The sequence below is a fragment of the Conger conger genome, chromosome 2 (genome assembly GCF_963514075.1).
Source record: "Conger conger chromosome 2, fConCon1.1, whole genome shotgun sequence".
Classification (NCBI taxonomy): Eukaryota; Metazoa; Chordata; class Actinopteri; order Anguilliformes; family Congridae; genus Conger; species Conger conger.
The window spans coordinates 16778729-16801007 of NC_083761.1; the positions used below are offsets into that span (position 1 = coordinate 16778729).

Below are 22279 nucleotides of genomic sequence, written 5' to 3' on the forward strand. Positions count from 1 at the left end.
GAATTTCAGCTGAAATTTGAAAACGTGTTCCCTCATTCAACGGATTGTTGTTACTATATCAATGTTTGATGAAATGAAAACATCCGCACTGTTTTTTCAGGTGCCAGATTTTTGTAAAATGTTGTTTGCGCTCAGTTAAAAAAACTATTCAAAATATACAGCAGGTGCGTTGAGCCATAAACGAGTTAAAAAAAAAGGAAAAGCTAACCTCACACTGCAAAAATATCAGTGTTCACTGAATCAACAACAGTTTATTTCAGCTCACATACTGGTAAAACGAGGACAAACAGTTCAGTCAATCAGACCTTCATCAGTGCAGGAAGGTATAAGTCACAAGCAAAGGAGGAGAAGTTAATTTCAGTTCAAGTTTTGGCTTCACCTAGAGCATGATTTTCAACCAGGTCAGCACAATGCAGAACACTCAGACCTCCTCCCACAGCCAACTTTTGATTATTAAAAAAAATTGTGTTTTTAATAATGTTAGGAATCACTCTTGGTGTACCACCTGAAGAGACACTGAGTCACACTTTTTGATGAACTGAATGTTCCAAGACTTGTCTTCCAGTGCTTCTTCAGTGGGTAAACACAGGTAAACACTGAGCGTGAATCATAGCTGCAGAGTCCTGGCTTGTCTGAAGATACTTTTAGTCATTATAGCATGTAGGAGCAAAGAAAAATGGCATGCTGTAACATTTCATTAGACATAATACATAATAATCAATATGACAACCTGTCCTTCTGTGTGTTTCTCTCTGTATAAAGCTAAAGTCTTCATGAGCTCACATTCCCAAACCACATCCGAGATCACATGGTTCCAATCCTGATCACATTTCCATCCATTAGATCATGCCCGCTTAATTTGCCCTTATGTATTTTAACAGAATTTGACATTCCTGTTCATAACTTTTGTCCCTCTTCCTGATGCCTTGCAGGTCAGGAGAATCCAGACAGCCTGCGGCACCGCTACAACTTTATCGCAGATGTAGTGGAGAAGATCGCACCGGCCGTGGTCCATATTGAACTGTACCGCAAGTAAGACTCCTTCTGCACCTTCTGCTGTAGTATTTAGGCCTTCACGAGTGTTTCTGGGCATCGGACAGGATAACCCTGCCTGGGGGAAACATTATTGATTATTACCTGGATTTGCAAGAATATTTAAGCACTAGAATCTGAATTTAATTGAAATTTGAATCTGAAATAGAAATGAGTTATTTCGAATTTTAACTGAATGAGAGAAATGGATCCCAAATCCTGGATTGCACATAAGGTAATCATTTCTCCGTCCAGAGATCTGGTCTCACTTTCACATCGTAGCAGTGAAATTGCAGTTAAGCTTGTTTAGTGCGTGGGAGAGACCTAAGTTCCCAGTAAGACTCATTTTGATTATTTAGGATGGTACCCTGTCCCCTAAATCTCCCATGACTCTCTTTGCGTGGCGTTGTGAAGACACCTCTGATCCTCCTGCCATGCTCTCCTGGCAGCTGTAAGCCTTTAACCCTCTGTTATGTCACACACCAGCTGGCTTGGCTTGTCTGTCTGGGGATATGAGCAACTCCATATGATGATTAAACTGCCAGTGGTTTATTTCTCTCTAAGCGGATATTTCAAGTCTCATGATGGTGTTTTTAATAATGCATGGTAGTCACATTGGTTTTAAAATTATGATGCATTGATGGAACAGATTTATTTTTCAATTATTGTTATGCTGTGTTCATTTTTTCTAATTGCATTGACAGAAATTCTAAATATGACTCAGTTCTTCTGATCTGCAAATGGTGAAAGTGTATTCACATTCACCATGCTAACATGATTTGTAAATTCATGGAGAAAATGTTTTTTATTTCAATGTTTTTGACTGACTATTTTAGTGTAAAGCATCATATTCAATAAATCCACTTTCAAGTTTTATTTCATAACAAACTAATGATACTGTGCTGCATAGTTCTATGTTTCTTAAAGCGGAGAGGCTATATGATATGTAGAATGTAAGGCGGTACCTCTGGATATTTAACAGAAGAGGTAATGGGTTAGCAGCTCAGTATCAGCATTGTATGAGTCTCGGGGGAATGGTGGAGGAGCAGTGTGAGGTTAATGTTACTGTCAGAGCAGTGATTTTGCTCATGGGGCCGCATTGCCTCACACAGCTGTGTGTTCGAGGGATGAGGAGATAACCTAAGCCTTTTACAAAATGGATCCTGTTGTGACAACAAGGAATAACACATTCACCGCCCTTTTCTGGGATGCAGATCAATTTGCCTCCACTGCTCAGAGACTGAAGTGCTTAAGGAATCACACTGGCAGGCTTATGGCCTGACATCTAAACCTATGCTTTGCCTCTTGGGTAGTCACTAAACCAGTGCTCTTGGAAAGACCAGAAAAATAAGCAGTTTTAATGAAAAATGAAGCAAAAGAAATTATTGTAAATTATATAATTTTGTAACAAGATAAAATAGGCAGGTTACTGTGCTCTGTGTTCGTTTGGTTGTTGAGTGCTTTCTAAATGATTATATGATATGATATGATATAGCATTCCTTTTTACCATTTGCCGTTTGAGCACCTTGAATTTAAGGTGTTATCAGCCATTATTGTTCCGTAATAAAATGTTTTCTGGGAAAGGGGTATGGTCACTGAGTTCATTGGCTGTTGTTATCCTGGCTTCCTCACTATTACATTAATTCAGAAATTTGCCTGTGACCAGCCAATGCACTTTTACTGTTGATGTTTCTCTCTAGTTCTTTGGATAAAATTATAATGTGCTTGCAGCCACAAACCATATGTAGGCCTACTCAGTACATAACAAAACATTCAAGAATGTGGGAAAAGCCTTTGGTAAAGTAGGGGCTACAGGCTATGGCTATGTGGTTATTTGCTTGCTGGGTTTTCTTTTGAAAATACCAATTGGGTTCAGAACAAGGGTAACATCATGTTGGACAAATAAGTGGGCAGCGAGTTTGTGTGAAAGGATAATGGATAAAGAGGGAGCCTGTGAGCAAGTCAAATGAACACATTTTGAATAGTAATGAGAGTATGTGCTCAACCAAAGCGTGTGAATATATACACTCAGTGAGCACTTTAGTAGCTATCTATTCAACTTTTTTCGGACTTATTGGTCTTCTGCTGCTGTAGCCTATTTACTTAGAGGTTTGATGCCTTGTGTGTTCAGAGACGCTCTTCTGCATTAATGTGTTCTGCATTCTGTTGTAATGTGTGGTCCTTTGCCTTATTGTCACCTTCCTGCCAGCTTTGACCAGCCTGGCCCTTCATCCTCTGACCTCTCTCATTAACACACATCTTTACTATAGTTGGCATCAGGCTAAAATTGAAAGGGAGTAATCTGAAAGTACTTATTGTTATTCCCAAAGTCATGTTTTCATTCCAAAAATGGGGAAGGAACACAGTGTCAAAGATGATGTTATGAACCTGAGATTGCGAGTGTCCATGAGTTCAACCACATGAGTGTACTCAGCAGGTGTGTGAAGATAGTTCATGATTCATTTTTGCTTTTTATTTCTCTTTTGTTTTTATTGGGTGTGGAGGGGTATACACTAGCTTAACCCTGGTATTGTCTTCATGCCAACCTGCACTGGCTTGAATCATACAAAACTCCTTCACTAAGTTGAATGTCAAGTTTGAGAATCAAGTATCTCAGAATCAGTGTACAGATTTTAGTGGAAATCTTGATAAAGAGTATCAGAATTTGACCACCTGTGTGTCTGTATTCTCTATACATCTCTCATTTTCGTCTCTTTCTCTCCTTCGTTATTTTATAACCCTCTCTGTGATTTATTTCATCTTATTTCTCTCTTCACCGATTTCTTTCTTCCATTTCTGTTTCTCTCTCTCTCTCTCTTTCTCTCTCCCTCTCCTCCTGTAATCTCTGTTTCTCATCGCTGTCTCTCTCATCCACTCTGTCCACCAGGATGGTGTTTTCTAAGAGGGAGGTGGCAGTGGCCAGCGGCTCTGGCTTTGTGGTGTCAGAAGACGGCCTTATCGTGACGAACGCTCACGTGGTGACCAACAAGCAGCGGGTGAAGGTGGAACTGAAGAGCGGCACCAATTATGACGCCAAGATCATAGACGTGGACGAGAAAGCAGACATCGCCCTCATCAAGATCGACACTCCGGTAAGTCCCACCTCCTCTGAAGTACACACATCCAGTCACACGAGGGTTTGAGAACGGTTAACACAACATACATTAACCAAACAAATTATGGAGAGTTTATTTAAGTTCTGTAACATAGTTCATTGTAAGAAGGCTGTTGTTGATATGGAGTCACTGTGGGGAAATATATCCAAACACTCCAAAAATCTTTTCTTGAAATTCTCTGAATTTGATTACAGAGAATTGTTGTTGTCAGGTGCACCTGCTGAGCAGGAAGGGTCTAGTGGGGGGGAAATACTGATAATATTGAGAGAACAGCCAAGCTAATGGACTAAAATGTGTACTTCAGCACTCATTGAGGGTTAACTTTACTTTTTCACCCAGTCCACTAAAACCAAGGGTCAAAACACACTTTACTTTGGCTGCCTCTCCCAAGCCATTACCAGACATCCATACCAGTAATCACCCCGTTGACAGTAGGGGCTGTGTCAATGTCATGAAGAAAAACATCCCCACAAGTTGTGTGAGGCAGCTCCACATGCCGTCCCTCTGGGAATGCATGTGGAAAGTGCACTGGCTCGCCTTTCTTCTCAAGCTCCAGCCCAGGGCTGCACAGAGAGCCGGACCCAGGGGAGAGGGGAGGGGGGCTGTTTGTAAACCTGTCGAAATTGAGCCTCCCCTCTTGTTTTCCACCGATGTTCAAGAGCACAGCCAGGAGCGCCTTCAACCGTCCAAATGTGCTAATTCGAGGAAAATTTGCTGAAATAAGCTTTAGCGCAATGCGATGCAGATGGAGGTTTTGCGCAAAAGGCCACTGTCTCCCGATCTGGCAGAGCGCATTGCCACGTCTGTACGTAGAATCATCTGGTGTCTCTGACCCCTGGCTGACATCTTCACTGTCACTCACTGCGAGTGACTAGCGGCGCTTGTGGAAACATACAGTCAGGTACATGCTACTTTTTCACCTCCATACCCATTTTAATATGGGCCTCACGTCGTCTTTTAAAGTTTTAAACCCGGGACTCTGTGGAGTCTACAAAGCATTACCAAGATGAACACTTGAGAATTCACACCCTCTGTATGTTTAAACAGTAGAAAACTGATACATTGGTTGTAGCTTAAGGTAACTGTCCTCAAAAATGGTTGAATAAGTAGTCAATGCATCATATAAAGTATAAGACCCATCTGACCAACATTGATAGAACCTGTGGGATAGATGGGTGTTATATATGATGCAATTTACTACTTGCTCATGAATCTCATAGGACACTCACTTTTTTACCAACTGAGATAGTCTATCGTCTTCTGTCATATACTTGGCATGTCTACAGTTGGTGCCCAGATTAAATGATCTGCTTGGAAGCAATATTCTGTACAATTCTATTCTGTCAATAATGACCACCAAATTATGGTGTTAACTTGAAGTAACAGTGCTGTATCAAACAGAATTTTTTTCTTAGTTGTGGGCTAATATTGAGTAAATCGATGTTTACATTTAATCTGAATTGTACAGTGTATATTGACCAAATATTATACAGCATATGCCTTTGAAGTTTCAAAGGCTGATACCAACAAATGGGCAAGTTTACGGCTGCACTCAGAACCTGTGACCTCTTGAGTGCAGCTGAACTCTCTGAACCCTTTTTTGATTGAGGGAAGGAATTCTGACTCAAGAGACTTCTCCAAATGATTATAAATGGCGTGCTTAGTGTCAATTTTTTCAGAAGTTTCTGGTTAGTTAAAGTAAGGAAAAAAGAGGGTGCAGACCCAAATTAACTTCAGGTAGACTGATGGGGAACTAACTGGAAAAACAAAACAGAACAAACTTCATCATTGCTGTGTTTGCAGGTTTTCTTGAATGTTTTGATAGATCAAAGCAGTTTTCATGTGCAGTGAAGGATATTCTAGAAGATTCTGACAACCTGCCAGCTTTATACTAGTTGCAGGGTCAGTCGTGGGCAACACAATTCAAAAGCTTATTCGGCGATTTTTTGTTTCCAGACGCTGTACATATGAGCAGATTAGTTTTATAGCTTTAATTCACATTTAACATAAATATCACTTTTTTTCTATCATACTTCTTTCCCTCTTATACCTAAAGCAATGCGAGCCCTTTGCTCCCAAGGACCTGTGTAGTTACGTTGAAATAGCAAGCCGCAGCACGGTCTTCTTAATCGCAGGAAACAAGGCCACAGGAAATAGTTCCAATTAAAATAAGATTAAACAGATTTTTGAAGATTTGCTAATGTGCACATACACTCATACAACCTCTGGACACTGTTTTCTTGCTCTTGCTTAGGTGACCACTGAATGTCCTCAGGTCGGTCAATATACAGCTGGCGAGTTTCTGTAAATATCTGAAATATCCTTCATCGCACATATTAACTGTCTGGGCCAATCAAAACATACACTAAAACTTAAGTATTTTTAAGACTCTAGGGAGCAAACTATCCCTTTAAAGGTTCAGTACAGAAAAATAATTTGCCATATCTGCACTATACACCTGAGGTGACCTAGCACATTGCATCTTATTCAAGGCTAATTGTCTTATTTGAATGTTTCCTTCTTGGTTTGCAAAATGAGCAAGTTAAGCATAGCCTGTCGAGAGCTCTTGGATATATTTAGGCCCAGTATCCTAAGCTTGGATATGTCTGACTTTGGACACCATAAGCTCAACCACCCACCAGCATGCCAATTATTCCATAACCTTGTATTCATGTATGCAGGGAGTTTTAATTGGTCCAGTGCTTTGAGCAGCTTGTACAGCAAGTTATGCCTTCAGAAGTTATAGGTGTCTACATTACCCAATAATTTTATTTTTTGTAAAAATTATGTTTAACCTTTATTTTTGTTTTGTCACAATTCTCTGTGTTTTGTTTTGTTTTGTTTTGTCCAATTCTCTATGTTCAGTTGAAATATATTTCCTTTCTCAGCTACTCCCTTAATCTGACTAATGCTTTCGGCACACAGTGCCAAAATGGTCATATTTAACACAAGCTGAGGAAACAGAGTATACAACTGTCTTTATTTTTCAGAGTTAGCACTGGAGTCAATACGTTTCCTTTGCTAAATGTACTGAGCATTCCCTAAATCGATTGCACTTACAAATGCTTTTAATGCGCCCATTAATGTGTGTGCTCCATTGCGGCAATATCTGCAGTAACGTTCAGTGTTCAGCTGCACGGGTATGTTTCCTGACCATGTTAGTGCAGTGTGTGTACTTCTACATCAATTTTGTGGCATAACAGGACAAGTGTCAGCAGGCTTTGGGCTCTGTTGAATAAAATAAACTAAAATAACAATAAAATAACTGCCTCTGGTATTGTTTTTTTGGCAGAGCTATTTGATTAAATTTGTCTTGGAGTGGCTGCGCATGGCTACAGTATACCCTCAGTGCCTGCTGTTTTTGAGTAATTGCAGACAGAGTGTGGCCTTCCCCTGTTCCCCCTGGTCTCTTATTTTGTGGACAAGTGGCTATATACACTCACTGAGCACTTTATTAGGTATTTATTCAAATTATAATTTTGACTTATTGGTCTTCTGCTCCTGTAACCTATCCACTTTGACATGTTGTGTGTTCAGAGATGCTCTTCTGCATACCACTGTTGTAATGTGGGGTTATTTACATTACTGTCATCATTCTATATGAGCCAGGTGGGTGCTGAAATTTTGAAATGGTACATGAAATCTTGACATGATACATGCTATGTAAATGAAATCCACCATGATCATCTTCATCTTTCTCACATGACCAGGATCTTGGCTGTTCTGATCTAACAATTTAAATGTTATATTTGATATCTGTAGGCATGAAATATTTACACAATGCAAATTGATAATTAAGACTGCCATGCATCACAAAATTCTACTTCTTGTAATTTAAAAAGTTTTCAGGCATTTTAAATATATAGCAGCCACAGTTATTGGGGCAAGGATTTAACATAACTCCTGTACTTTGGATCAAAATCTGGAATGTGTACTTCTGTTAGGTCTTAACAAAAGCCATAACAAGTTAATCTTGAGAAACCCTTGATAATAACATGCCAAACTCTAATGAAGACAGATGTCAGGACACGTTTCTGGACATGCAAGAGAGTGCACACACTGTAATTACCATTCACATCGGAGCAAATGCATCTTCGCTGAAGTGTCTCTCGGTTCATTCCTGTGAGAGTGACTCACCGCCATTTTGATTTAGGTTTGAAAATACCCACAGGAATGTGGCATGAAATCTTACACCACATAAGTAACTGTATTGTTCTTCTGTTGTGGTCTTTGGGTATGTAAAGTCCCAGGTGGGTTGTGGTTTGTTTGCGCTTTTTGATAATCTGCAAGCATAGTTTTGTTCTGCATGCCCATGCCTACAGCACATTCATATCCAGTATTTTCATGTACAAACAGTGCCATTGCCATGGCACTTCTAATGTTTTTTTTGTTTGTTTTATTATTGCTGCCCAGATTCTCTCAATAGCTGTTCTGGTAGCACTTTCTGAACATGAATAAGACTTGTTGAACAATGGATATGATATGAACAGGCAAGAAATTGAGTTGAATATTTGGTTAGAGGAATTGTTGCCTATTTTCTATCACTTGGTGAGTAATTGAACAGCAGGAAGCATCTAGGTGTATGAGACTATTCCCAACTCAAGGCTCTGTCTCCTCAATTCCTGTTTTGGCTGGAGTTTACATTCTACATTTGTCCTTTCATTTTATTTACGAATAAATACTGAAGTTCTTGACGTTACCGCATCCTAGCAGAGTAAACAAGACTGGGGCATTGTTTTATCCCCATGGGTGTGGTGGCATGGTGCCATATCTCAGCAACTGCGAGTTGACTTTAAAGAAAGGCCTTCAATGTAAGCCAAGAAGCCTGCTGAGTCTAAATAGCAGAGAAGGTAAACAGGAGATCTGCATAAACAGCCTTTAATGCTATGACCTGAGCAGCTATGGAGCCAATTTCCATTATTATTACTATAAACCCCACCCCAAACTTTCTACTCTATGACTAACAAACCATTGCAAGAACAGGTTCACAGGTGGCCATACCTACACTTTTACTCATTTGGCATCTTGTCTAATGCCAAACAAAGAGGATTGTTGAATTTCTGAATTCATGTGCTAGAGATACAAAATCGTTAGCTATTCTTGAGGCTTCGGGCAATTTTAAGTGAAGCTCACTGTCTGTATCTGCCATGCACAGATGGAGTTCTCTAAAGTGGGTTAGATTTTGAGTTCTCGGTCCCCAGGCAAAACTTATAAAGTACCTGTCATTTAATGGAGAGCATTACGTAGGCAGCATCCGTATGAACAAATCAATATGTTTGCTTTGGTGATTGCTCTGAAGTGGTTTTTGAGATACCCAAACGTTTGTTTTGAGTTATTTTTTTTACTATGAAAGAGCACTGAACCAATTCCAGGCTGAATTCAATTGAGCGGCAATGTGCTTTGCCCTTACATTCGAGAAGCTAATTCCAATTTTCAACTTATTTCATTGCCCGGTCCTACATATTGAATTTGTTTGACTGATATTGGTAAAATTCTGCTTTTGATTGGAAGAATTACATAAGTTGTTCCTCAAAACTAAGAAAAAAGGTGAGATTGAAGTTAGGTTCACATTATTCAGATGTTCATTTACATTTACATTGCATTCATTTAGATGCTCTCATCCGGAGCAACTTACCATTTGAATTCTCTATTGAAACATATTTAGCAATGTCGGGTTTATTGCATCTCAGTGATATGCAGTAGTTGCAGGCCTCCACGCTAGCTGGGTAGACAGCTTTTCAGATGAGGCTCGGCTCTCATCTAGATCTTATGTACCTCCAAGTGTGTGTGTGTGCAGGTATGGGTGTGTGTGTGTGCAGATTCACTTGTACTTACAGTATGTCAATTAAGTCTATGGCTGCAATGGTTATAGGTCTTGAAGACACATTTGCAGCCATTTCATCTCTGAAGGATACTGTATTACAGATTTTCAGCCATATGGTTCAGGTTTGGTGGCATTTAATATGATCTGCAGAATGTGTCATCTACAGTTGTTTAAAAAAAAAAAAGCAGTACAACATCAGTAACCTGATGAACCACTGTTATGAGTAGTAGTGATATTTCTGCATGGCAAATAATTTACTTGTAGATGTAGTAGTATAATAGAAAAACAACAGACTCAACTATCATGACATGCACACTGCTTGTTCTGAGTAATCGACTCATTCATTCAAAGGTGCGTGTTCAAAATAATTTCAGTATGGAGTTTAATTAGGGAATTAATTCATTCTGTGAAAAGAACGTGTCATTAATTGTCCTTTATTAAGGAAGAAGGGAAGCAAATGTTTCACACATAAAAAATATATTTCCTTCTGAATTGCTAAGTAAGATGGGTCATTCCAAACATTGTTTGGAGGAACAATGTCATTTCATTAAAAAGTTGACCTCAACCCCATTGAAAACTTGTGGGGTGACATGAAAAATGCAGTTTCTGAAGCAAAACCCAAAAATTCACTGGAACTGTGGAATGTAGTTTGTTCATCCTGGGCTGAAATACCTGTTCCTAGATATCAGAAGTAGGTTGACAGCAGTTATCAAAAACAATGGATATGCAACTAAATATTAGTTCAGTAATTTAAAAAGTGAAGTAAAATCTTCAGTTTATACAGTAGTGTTTGAGTTTGAAGAGAAAAATGTTGACAGATTGAACAGATTAATATTCCTTTTCTTTGCTTCCTGTAAAAGAATAACACAGACTTGATAAAATTTGTTAATGCTTTGATTTGGAATTGAATGTGTAATGTTTCCACTACATTTGAAACATGGAACTAAAAGCTATTAAAAAATATTTGCACTTTATTCACTTTTTTTACACACTGCTATTTATTTGAACACAACTGTACACATCTTTCGCTCTGAAGAGAGAGTTCGGTCCTCAGAGTGATGAGTCATTTCCCAAACTCAACTTCTTCTTCTTCATTCCATTAAGATCCCAGCTGCTATAGTAAATTAGGAAAATGCACAAGACAGTCCTTTCCCTGCATAAATGTGTCACCATTTCTCTTTTCCATGCTTGGCCAGCTTGCCGAGGTTATTCTGCAGGAGACCTTATGAGTCATGATGGCAGGTCTAGTCAAAGATATATGGGGTTCAAAAGAAAATTTAGCTACTTTGTGGTTACGCCGCGGTGAAGTTTCAACTGACCAGAACATTTGTAAACCCTTCTCTCAATCATCAAGTTCAGAATGGCAGAGAAACTGAGAGCTACCATTTCCACAGTCTGAGCATGTTACTTTCTGTGTGTTTATTCACACTACTTAGTTATGAAAAAACAAAGTAGTGTTTATCATTTTTAAAAAAGGATAAATTCTGCACAGTTATTATGAATATTTTTCACACACAGAGCGGTCACTGGGTGGAATATTTTTCCCAGGACATATAGTGGAGGCAGAAATACTGGGGGTTTTCATGACCAGGCTTCATAGGGTGCTAGATACTATTTAGCTTTTAGGCAAACTAAGCAGTACACTTTAGTGGTAGGAAAAGGCAAGTATTGCTGGGATTAATGGCTTGTTTTCGCCATTATGTTATGTTAGTAAGGTAAGGTAAGAGAGAGGTCTTATCTTACTGTATTTTCAATTGTATTCACGGAATAATGTCAATTTTGATGTTATTAATAATTCACCTCACCAATCTTTCCACCTTACTTTTTTTACCTTGAAAGATAAGCACTACTTATGGAATATCAATTGATTTCGCTTTTGAAAGCATTTGCTTGGCTGAAATAGCACTGCTGGCTTGAACAGAGGCAAATGAGAAAGCCATTGACTGCATTATAATTGAAGTCAGATTTACTGGTAGATGTTCTCATGCATATTTAATTGGGGTCATGGAAAAACAAAACCCAAGATCAGTCTGATCTTGGCAGTCACACTGGTCAAATTGGGTCTGTAAAAGAAATTCTTATCAAAAAGTGCGTTCAGTCTTCTATGATCTTTGCACACAAGACCAGACTTGCTATGCTTTACTGCCAATGAAACATCCGCTGTCGGTGCAAAGCAACCTGAACTTTGGTGATGCGGTGACACAATGGAAGCAAGTTGCCAAATGTCTGTCCCTATGTCCATCTGTGTGCTGGAGTCTGTCCAGACACACGGAAAAACAGAATGCCTCGACCTGCCGCTGGGCCCAAGCCCAGTTCCATTGCAGACTGCACTGACAGGTGCATCGTCAATCACGCCCACGGGGACAGTGACCTTCTTGCTGCCTCCAGCTCGCACACCTTACAATACCCGAGGAAGGCTTAAACCCATTGTCTCTTTCTCCCCGGTATAAAATGGCTGCCTTCATATTCACAGAAACACAGACACACAGCGTATCAGGTAGCATCTGTTTAGAAATAAATGTCAGTGCAGTATATAATTAAAAACTTCAGTTACGCCAGCTTGGAAATTGAGCTGGTCAAGCTGGTCATGAACTGGTCTAGCTGGGTTTGAACTGGTCAACCAGCTTGGCCAAACTGGTCATGAAGTTGGTCTAGCTGGGCATGAGCTGGTCAACCAGCTAGTGATGGTAGCTTGTCTAGGCTGGCAGCTGGTCAAACAACTACCAGCTGTTTCAAGCATAGCTTGAGCTGGTCAAATCATGGCAAGCTGGGAGCTGGTATGAAGTGGTCAGCCAGCTAAACCATGTTGAGCTGGGAGCTGCTCTGAATTGGTCCACCAGCTACCAGCTAAACCTAGCTTGTGCTGTTAATTTCCGCAAGGTTGTGATCAAGTGGAACCCAGGAATGTGATTAGACGTATCCCTACAATGCTTGGCATTCATAAATCAGCTTTGTAAGCCTTTTAAGAGCCTTGCGTGTTTGGCACTGCCAACTAAAAGCTTTCCCTTGGGATACCATTTAAAGACACTTCGACTTAGATTCAAACTTCAACCTCTAATCAAAGGCCTGCCTGAAATGCTTACTGTACAATAAGTGGCTGAGGATATTTCAGAATTGGGCCCCATAGTTGGTGCCTCATTGAACTCAGAGAGTGTCTCCATTTTGTCCTGTTGCTTAATGTTGTGTGAGAGAAGATTAGCATGTGCTGCAGTCCGGCTTGGTTGATTGATTAACACTCAAGGGCAGACAAAGCAGGATTCAGTTACAGCACAGTGCCTCGCTGCGGAAATATAACACCCATCGAGCCTGCACTTTGTCCAAAAATAATCTCTTATCATTCCTCAACAGGCCCCATTACGCAGGGAGAAGTAAAATACAGGAAGGTGAAAGTCAAACGGAAGCCCTCTGTAGGGTGTAGCCCAAGTTCTCCTGTTACAGATCGCACTGGCACGTTACTCAGTTTAACGGAGAAATGGCCGCTATTTATCGCCGATTGTCATAAAGGCCTCAGTTGAATGACAAGCTCGGTCTGATAGAAAGAAGGCCTGGGTGACTTGGCAAACCGTTGCGTCCCCCTCTTTAGCAGTAATTGCCACGGAAAGGTGTGGTGAACTGCGGTGATAACGTTTGGATGATTCCGCCCACATCTCTGGCGCCCAGGCTGGCACGGAGCACGTGCCAGGCAGATACGTGCTGGAAATATGTCAATCATAAGTCACTGTTACCGGGGAGACGGTAGGATCATGCTTTTGTGGACCTGGCCCTGTGGAATGCAGACCACTGTGGCTCCCTCCTGCAGCTGTTTCATAAATGAGCCGTATCAAACAAGCCAGTTCTGCATAGCTGCACAATCCCCTCTCTCCTGGCCAGCTTATTGACTTATAAGGCCAACTGGCTTTGATGAGTATGTGACAGCTATCAATCTGGCAGAATTCATGAAATTAAGCCAGTAAGTATTGAAATAACAAAGAGACCTTCGTAACTAATGAGTGAATCTGAGTAACCCAGTGAGAGAGTTTGTTGGCTTTGCTCTCTAGCTCCTTCTATGCTGTAGGTAACTAGCTCATTACTAGCAACAGCACATTATGAAATCCAGGGGACTGTGAACTAGATTATAACCAGATAAGCTGGGGAAAAAGTGGTGAGAACGTTTTGGTATACAAACTTATATGGTTCATAATATTTCAACTTTTTCTGAAGAGCAGTTTGTTTTACTTGGCATTTAAAAGTAATTGCGTACTCTCCCAGTGTTCTCCCATCCAATCCATTGGCCTGCTCCTTTTTAACATTAGGCCCCCTAATATGGTCTGCTTGAAAAGTCACATGGGTGAAACCTAAGAATATGGGCATCCTAAGACCCCTGTCCCAGTCTGCAGAGTGGCGTTATCATGTTTGTGTCTCTATTAAAATCTCTTCTGAAATGCAGTGTGCTATGTTGGGTGGTTTGCATTTCTGAGTGGGTAAAAACAAAGGCTCATTGATGCTCACATGAATAGTGAGTTTCTGCCATTCACTGCCATTCAGTGCTGTTCTTTTGCATTCTACCCTGTCCAGTGCTGTGACTGCCTCCTTTGTCAGGAATGTATTTATTTATTTATTTATTAATTTACTTATTTATTTATTTAAGTCAGCAGAGAATGTCATTACTGTAAGACCACTCCCTCACATTCACAATTAAACAAACAAACAAACAAACAAACAAACACATTAATAAATAAATGTATTTATTTATTTGCTTGTTTATGTATTAATCTATTTATATGTTTATTTGTTTTATGTATATGTCAGCAGAGAATGTACAGTGGCTTCAGAAAGTAAGTCTAGACACATCTCAGGGATAATTCAAGCAAACAGGATGCACCTGACCACAATTTGGAGTGCCACAGCAAAGGGTCTGAATACTTATGTAAATGAGAGATTTCTGTTTTGGATTTTTTAAATGTCCAAAAACATGTATTCACTTTGTCATTATAGGTTATTGAGTGTAGATTGATGGGCAAAAATGGCAGTTTTATCCATTTAGATCTACAACACAATAAAGAGAGCAGGGTCAGACTACTTTCTGAAGCCATACTTAATGTAAGACCATTCCCCCACATTCACATTTAAACGGGTCAATCGAACTTGTTAATGAGGGATACTGTCATGTGATGGAATCAATATAGATTGGATTCCGATAGCTTTGACTGAGCATAATTATTCTCGCCACTGGCAACACAATGTCAAATACATATTTTGATTTCTCAACTATAATCTCGGTCTTCATTTGAGGTCACGTGATAAAAAAAGTATTAAGTAATCAATCAGCAATCAAAAAAAGATATATTTTTGTGTATATTTCATAATACAACAAGCTGTATTTGTAAGTCACAGTATCATTTGTACAATATACAGTATTATGTCATAAAATGTACTGCAAACACAAATGTGGTCACAAACGGCCTTTTTTTATTTTAACCTGTATGCAGAAGCTGCATTTGTGTGCCAAAATACACATGGCCTCAGACCCAGGGTAATGAAAAGTACTTTATACAAATGGACTGGCCAATAGCTAGTTCCAGCATTAGCAACATATGCTAATTAACCTAAATTAATGAACTCATTACATTACATTACAGTCATTTGGCAGACGCTCTTATCCAGAGCGACGGACAATAAAGTGCAAATCATAACCAGGGACAAGTGTGCTGAAAACCCCAGAGGGAAGTGTGGTTCCAAGTACTAGAGTGATCACATAGATACCATGCCAACTTTTATAGTTCTGCCAACTTTTTATAGCATTGTTTTTCTTTGTGTCCTTTTGCCATACCCTGCCATGGCCAATATGGGGTTTGACCTCCGTAATGTTTGGGATAAATATTCCCGTTGAACTCAATGGAAAAAATATTTAGGAGAAACCATTCTTTACATATCAACTGCATATCTGACAGCAGCATGGTGGTTTGAGGCTAATTTGATATCTCGGACCATTTAACCAACAAATGTATACCATACTGTATCAGCATAATTTACAGCTGAATCTAGTCCCACCCGCAATTCCCATTGAGATCCATTGAAATGCAAAGAGTTTTAGTATCGCTTGTAGGACAACCTGAAAATAAGATATCCAGGCAAACTCTGATGATGTTGATAGGTCACAGACGTCATGGTAGGCAAAGCATATGGTAAATGGTAAATGGTTGGCATTTATATACATTACGGTGGCCTGAAATGCGGCCACTATGTATAAACACTATGCTGTAATTTCTACATGGTGAAACCAAAATGTATAAAATGCCCTTTTTTTATAATGAAAAGAAAACGGAAAAAGTTGGCAGAATCTTGAACCGCGGAAAGTGCCTGATTCACATTACATTAATGGCAATTAGCAGACGCTCTTATCCAGAGCGACGTACAGTTGATTAGACTAAGCAGGAGACAATCCTCCCCTGGAGCAATGCAGGGTTAAAGGCCTTGCTCAAGGGCCCAACGGCTGTGCAGACCTTATTGTGGCTACACCGGGGATCGAACCATTGACCTTGCGGGCCCCAGTCACTTACCTTAACCACTACACTACAGGCCGCACATCTATGCACTAGAACCAATAATTGTGCCAAATCAGGAAATGCCATTTTAATAAAGCACAGTGAAATTTTTAGTGAAATAAAATTTAAAATACAGTAAAATAAGGGTAATATAAGAAACATACAACCATGGGACACACCATGACACCTGACTTCTTCCCAGGAATGCAGACACTTCCTCTGCACTTCCACCTCATCTGTTTATCTGCTCAGAGCTGGTGAAGAGCTAGTTGCTATTCCTGCGTCAGGTCTGGATTCCTCCTGCTCTGGGCAGAGGGTGATAGTTTCAGTCCACATTTAGCTACTCTTTTTGTGCTATATTTCTCTCTCTCTGTCTCTCTCTCTCTCTCTCTCTCTCTCCTGCTATTAATAACTGAGTACTTTCTGGAAAAGCAGCCAAGTCTGAGCCCAGCATCCACTCTGAACAGGGTTGAAAGCTATCCAGACTCCCTGACTCTTGCCACAGATTGGCCGTCGTCGCCCTGCTGCTCGCAGACTTTTCCGGATTGTTCTCGCACTTTGCAATAGGAGCGAAAGGTGTATAGCGGTGTGAAAAAACAAAGATATTGCTGATATTGCTTAGCCGATTAGACTTGCCGCCAGCATTAATCCTGTTTACTATTGTTTAAACACAGGGCTGCGTACAGTCAATCACGAGGTCTAGGGTCGTTGTCCATGTGACACGACTGCGGCTATGTTTGTGTGTAGTGCTGCTTCCTTCAGAATTACCATTGGGTGCCACTGGGGGGCGCCGCTTGTCACAGGGCTTTCTAAGAAAACAATAGAGGTTGGCCAACATTCTGGAAAACATTCCCCCTGATGTTTGTCTGGAAATATTGTTGAAATATTGTTGAAGAGTTTTGACTTTATTCCAATTGTATGGTCCAGGGTCAAAAGAGAAGAAAATATCTGCATGATGTGAGCTTGCAATGTCCTCAGTGAGTTTTTAAACCTCCCGTGTGCCACAGTTCTGTCGGCTAGTCTTTATTGCATTTTATATTCACCGGCATTAATCTTGCATGCAGAAACTAAAGAGGTGCACAGCCCCGATGCTGTTGCTAGGATGCCGGCAGGGTTTATTTACAGATCTGCTATATTAGAAGGAAAGGGGTGGAATCCACAGTTACACACACACAGTGTGTGGCCTATGGCTGTTCTGCTGTGCTGGCTTGAGGTTGGCCTTCTGACTGATCAATTTCCTTGTAATATGTTTTCACAATCAACAGATCAATCAGTCATCATGTCCTCCAGATCAAAACTAAGTTCATGCAAGTTAATGGAACCTAATATATCCGTTTCATGTCATTCTGTAGTATCATTCAGTTGATGAATGATCAACCGAGGAATATTTCCATCAATGCAATTTTGAAGCATACAAGACCGTCAGTGTGGAGGAAGAGGTCAAGATTCAAAACTGTGACATTCAGCACATTACATTACATTACATTACATTACAGGCATTTAGTAGACGATCTTATCCAGAGCGACGTACAATGAAGTGCAAATCAAACCCATTGAGGACCCTAGAGTTCCAGCGAATTGTCCCTGACCAGTGGTCCGCTCCGGTCCCTGCAGATGAAGCTTCCTGTCCTGCTGCTGGGCCGCTCGGCGGACCTGAGACCGGGCGAGTTCGTGGTGGCCATCGGAAGCCCCTTCTCCCTGCAGAACACCGTCACCACCGGCATCGTCAGCACCACCCAGCGCGGGGGCAAGGAGCTGGGCCTGCGCAACTCCGACATGGACTACATCCAGACGGACGCCATCATCAACGTGAGCGCGCATTCCCGATTAATTTCCCCATCCATTTGACTCTTTCTGTCTAATCGGGTTACTGCTGCGTCCCCCACACCTGCACACCAGGGCTACCCCTTCCGTACCAGAGACTCTTATAGACTACAGTTCCCACAATACTATAGGCGAGCGCTAATGCTATAATAACACAGGCAGATCCCACCACTGATATTTCATAGGCTGTGGGGTGTCCTTGGGAGGAGCCCTGGGTGACAAAGCAAGTAACATGGGGTGACGAAGTAACATGGGGTAACTTCGGCTGCGAGGCCTAGCGTGCACCTCTGCCATCCTGTCTTGCAGTGCAGAGCGCGCACACACACACACACACACACACACACACACACACATCACAGCTGTGATCTGTATCAGCGCCAGGCCGAGCTGTTGTGACTAATGTGACGGAGGGCCTGTTTTTATCAGCTTACATCGCTGCCGAAGGAATTTAAACATAGGGCGTGTAGACACTGTTCTTCTGTGGGCCCGGCCTTTGAGTTGACCTGGCTGTTTGTTTTTTCAGTACGGAAACTCAGGAGGCCCCCTGGTGAACCTGGTAAGAAAGCTCTTTTTTTTTTTTTTTTGTCTTCTAAAAAAGTCCTATGCATGGCAGAACAAGCCAGTCAGGGTTAGGGAAACAAATGGTGTTGCATCTCCACATACTGTAAAACCAATATACTGCACCTTAATCATTTCTTATGGTTTAATATCACTTTCTGCAAGTTAATAAAGAAATTGTCAAAAGATTCAGTTTCTCATTAATCCTCAGTTGACCCTATGTTATTTTTGTTAAAACTGATATTGTGAAAAACCCTGATAAAGGCGTTATATTATACAAATGTATTCAGACTATATTTTATACTTTGTAATGCATCATATGATTTATTTAAGACTTAGGCTGAATGGGAATGGTGATTGACAAGGGCAGGGAATATCTACGGCAGGTGGTGAGCAGTATTGGAATGTGTGAGGTATTGAGGTAACTTCTCTTACAGGATGGGGAAGTTATTGGGATCAACACTCTTAAAGTCACTGCTGGAATCTCCTTCGCCATCCCCTCTGACAAGATCCGGCAGTTTCTAGCCGAGTCACACGACAGGCAGGCCAAAGGTGACGACACTTCACATGCGCTTCAGACGTGTACACGTACATGGACACGCACACTCGCACCCGCCTCAGAACTGACCTGAAATGTCCTCACACCTTCACAAGCCTGGCTGCGGTTCCCTTTGACGTTTGTCCGTATCCTGTTTCCCGTCTTCAGGAAAAGCGATACCAAAGAAGAAGTATATCGGCGTGAGGATGATGACTCTCACTCCAACGTGAGTAGCATTCCCAACTCACACATGCTTACATCTGCATCTGTATTCTGAATAAATAATGATTTGAATGTCCCCGATGCTGGAATAGCGCAATGTCATTCTTAACAGCTCTCCATGCTTTGCCTTCTGCCCCATAGACTGGCTGCAGAGCTGAAGGACCGTCAGAAAGACTTCCCCGATGTCACTTCGGGGGCGTACGTCCTTGAGGTCATCGACAAAACACCAGCTGCAGCGTAAGTAGAGATAAGCAAGCCTTGCTCGTAACTGAGTTTGAAAAACAAGCACGGTTGCTGTTTGTTTGACTGCGGTCTCTGAGGATCCGTTCGTGTGGGGAGGACATGTTTCCCTGTCTGTTCTGGTGAGATGGAAACAGACTGGAAAACTAGGCTTGTAGTTAGACCCCATTTCCTGTGCTTTGCATCATTCTGCTGTGGGATGCTGATATTTTATTCTCTGTGCTCTGTGTAGACAAGTTTCCCAGTAGTATATATTTCTCCTGTACCAACATGCTCACCTACTCGTACACACAAACACACACACACTCACACGTACATACAAACAGACACATATCCTATCTCTATTTCTCTCTTTCTCACACACATGTAGATGCACACAAGCAGGCCCACACACACACACACACACACACACACACACACATACACATACACAAACTTTAAAAAAACATGAGCTTGCATTCCCCTGTCTTCTATTCAGGCTGTAAAGATTTCCTGTCTCCATAATTTAGTGGCCACAGTGATAAAAAGCACTACCTCTGATTCAGCAGTTTCCTTCATTGTGGAAATGATGATCTTTACTTCCTGCTATGCCTTTTCTTAGCAGTCATGGTTATATGAGATGTTTTGGGTTATAATCGGATGTAAGTAATGGTTACCAGGAAAATACCACAGCTGAAAGGTATTTTGGGAATGTGAACTGAAGCACAGGTTCGTGGGGCCTGAGGTTTCGTCTTTAAAAATATACCTGTCTAGCTATTTATGTCAAGCAACATTTAACATCACATCTCAGTCCAGAGCAACTGATACTCACATGCAGTAATTAAGACAGTATACATTGCCTGTTACTTTGCGGTTGATTTACCTCAGACCTTACACACGCCATTTAACTGATGGGGAGCTTCTGTAAAAGCACATTTCCAAAATGAAACTCAGGGAAAGTCCATAGTTAGACAAATTAAGCATAAAGTTGCACTGGCCCTCTCAAAGCTGATTTACAAACACTTGGTTTGTCCATCCAAAACAGGCAAGTTCAGACCAGCTCGAGCTATGTTTTGAAACAACTCGTAGCAGGTCATTTTAAGATGCTCATAACTGGAGTTTACACCCGGGTAGCAAACTACAAGACAGCCCAGTAGAAAATATGCAGCGCGGTGTATACGAAAGCTATAATTTAACACCACTCCAGTAGGTCGTTAACGTGCACCCTTCTCCTTATCCTAAGTGGCGGCTTGAAGGAGAGCGACGTCATCATCAGCATCAACGGCGAGCGCATCTCCTCTGCCAGCGACGTGAGCAGCGCCATTAAGACGGACGACACGCTGCGGTTGGTGGTGCGACGCGGGAACGAGGACCGCCTCCTCACCATCATTCCCGAGGGCATCGACCCTTGACCCCTCCCTCGCCACGAGCTGGTTCTCAGTGTCTCGCTACGGACCCTCGCTGGGTGTGTCTGGAGCCACGCCCACTTTAGAATTGTAACCAATAGTCTCTCTCCCTGCGGCCTGGCGGGGCTGAAAAACTCCACCACCAGGAAGTGAACTGCGTGCGGAGCAAACGCGACCTTATTTTAGACCCGCAGCTCTCCGTGTATTTTTCTTTTTGCCATGTATGCTTCAGACGATAGTACTGTCACCTAACCCAACCTCATCGACCAGTGCTTCCTTACTCCTTCTCCCTTCTCCCATTTCATTTTTTTATACTGTACTTAATTTCTTAATTTCCCAGTGAAACCCACCACCGCAGTCTGTTGAGAAGTGGAGAAGCAGAGAGAATTCAGAGTGGGCATTGCAGGCTACCGTAGTTTTCATGTTATTCTGTTGTTTTTGTTGTTGTTGTTGTTGTTGTTGTTGTTGATGTGTTTTTTGATTTCTTTTGGACGACATTACAAGAAAGGGAAATAAAATATTTTACTAGTCTACAGAGCTCTTTTAATTCCGTAGCGACAGCCTCACGCAGAGTTGTTTGTTGACGCTCCCTCCCCATGTTAAGGCACACAGAGCACCCATTACATCACTGTTCTCTTCTCAATGTTTTATGCAAACAATGAAATGTGAATGTGATCACTGCCTGACTTCCATTGATGTCCCAGTGGACTGACTGGTTATGTGAATTCAGCACACACTGAGATCAAGGACCTCTGGGTATAATTAAGCAATTGTTCTGTTCCCATACCAGTGACCGTATACATACGCCCATGTTGGCACACATAAGAGTACACACACTACCCATCCCAGCCATGTTCTGCCATATAAACAAACTGTTATACAACTTTATGACCCAAATATTACACATACATCCCTATGGGCGTATGTTTTCATGCAGCACACATTGTAGGGGAATATTCTGCTGCGATGCTAGTTCTCCACACTAACGACCAACGATCACTGATGATCAGGGACT

At 41.3% G+C, this 22279-nt stretch overlaps 1 protein-coding gene across 1 annotated transcript in view; it reads left to right on the forward strand.

Moving 5' to 3' along the window:
• LOC133122496 (serine protease HTRA1B) overlaps window positions 1-21797 on the forward strand; it is a 28862-nt gene extending 7065 nt beyond the window's left edge. The window contains exons 2-9 of the mRNA XM_061232490.1: window positions 933-1032; window positions 3921-4125; window positions 18112-18306; window positions 18845-18877; window positions 19317-19431; window positions 19586-19643; window positions 19781-19876; window positions 21102-21797. Of these exons, the coding sequence (XP_061088474.1) occupies window positions 933-1032; window positions 3921-4125; window positions 18112-18306; window positions 18845-18877; window positions 19317-19431; window positions 19586-19643; window positions 19781-19876; window positions 21102-21270 (971 nt within the window). The 3' untranslated portion in view covers window positions 21271-21797. The remainder of the gene's footprint in view (window positions 1-932; window positions 1033-3920; window positions 4126-18111; window positions 18307-18844; window positions 18878-19316; window positions 19432-19585; window positions 19644-19780; window positions 19877-21101) is intronic.
• Window positions 21798-22279: the final 482 nt, after the last annotated feature.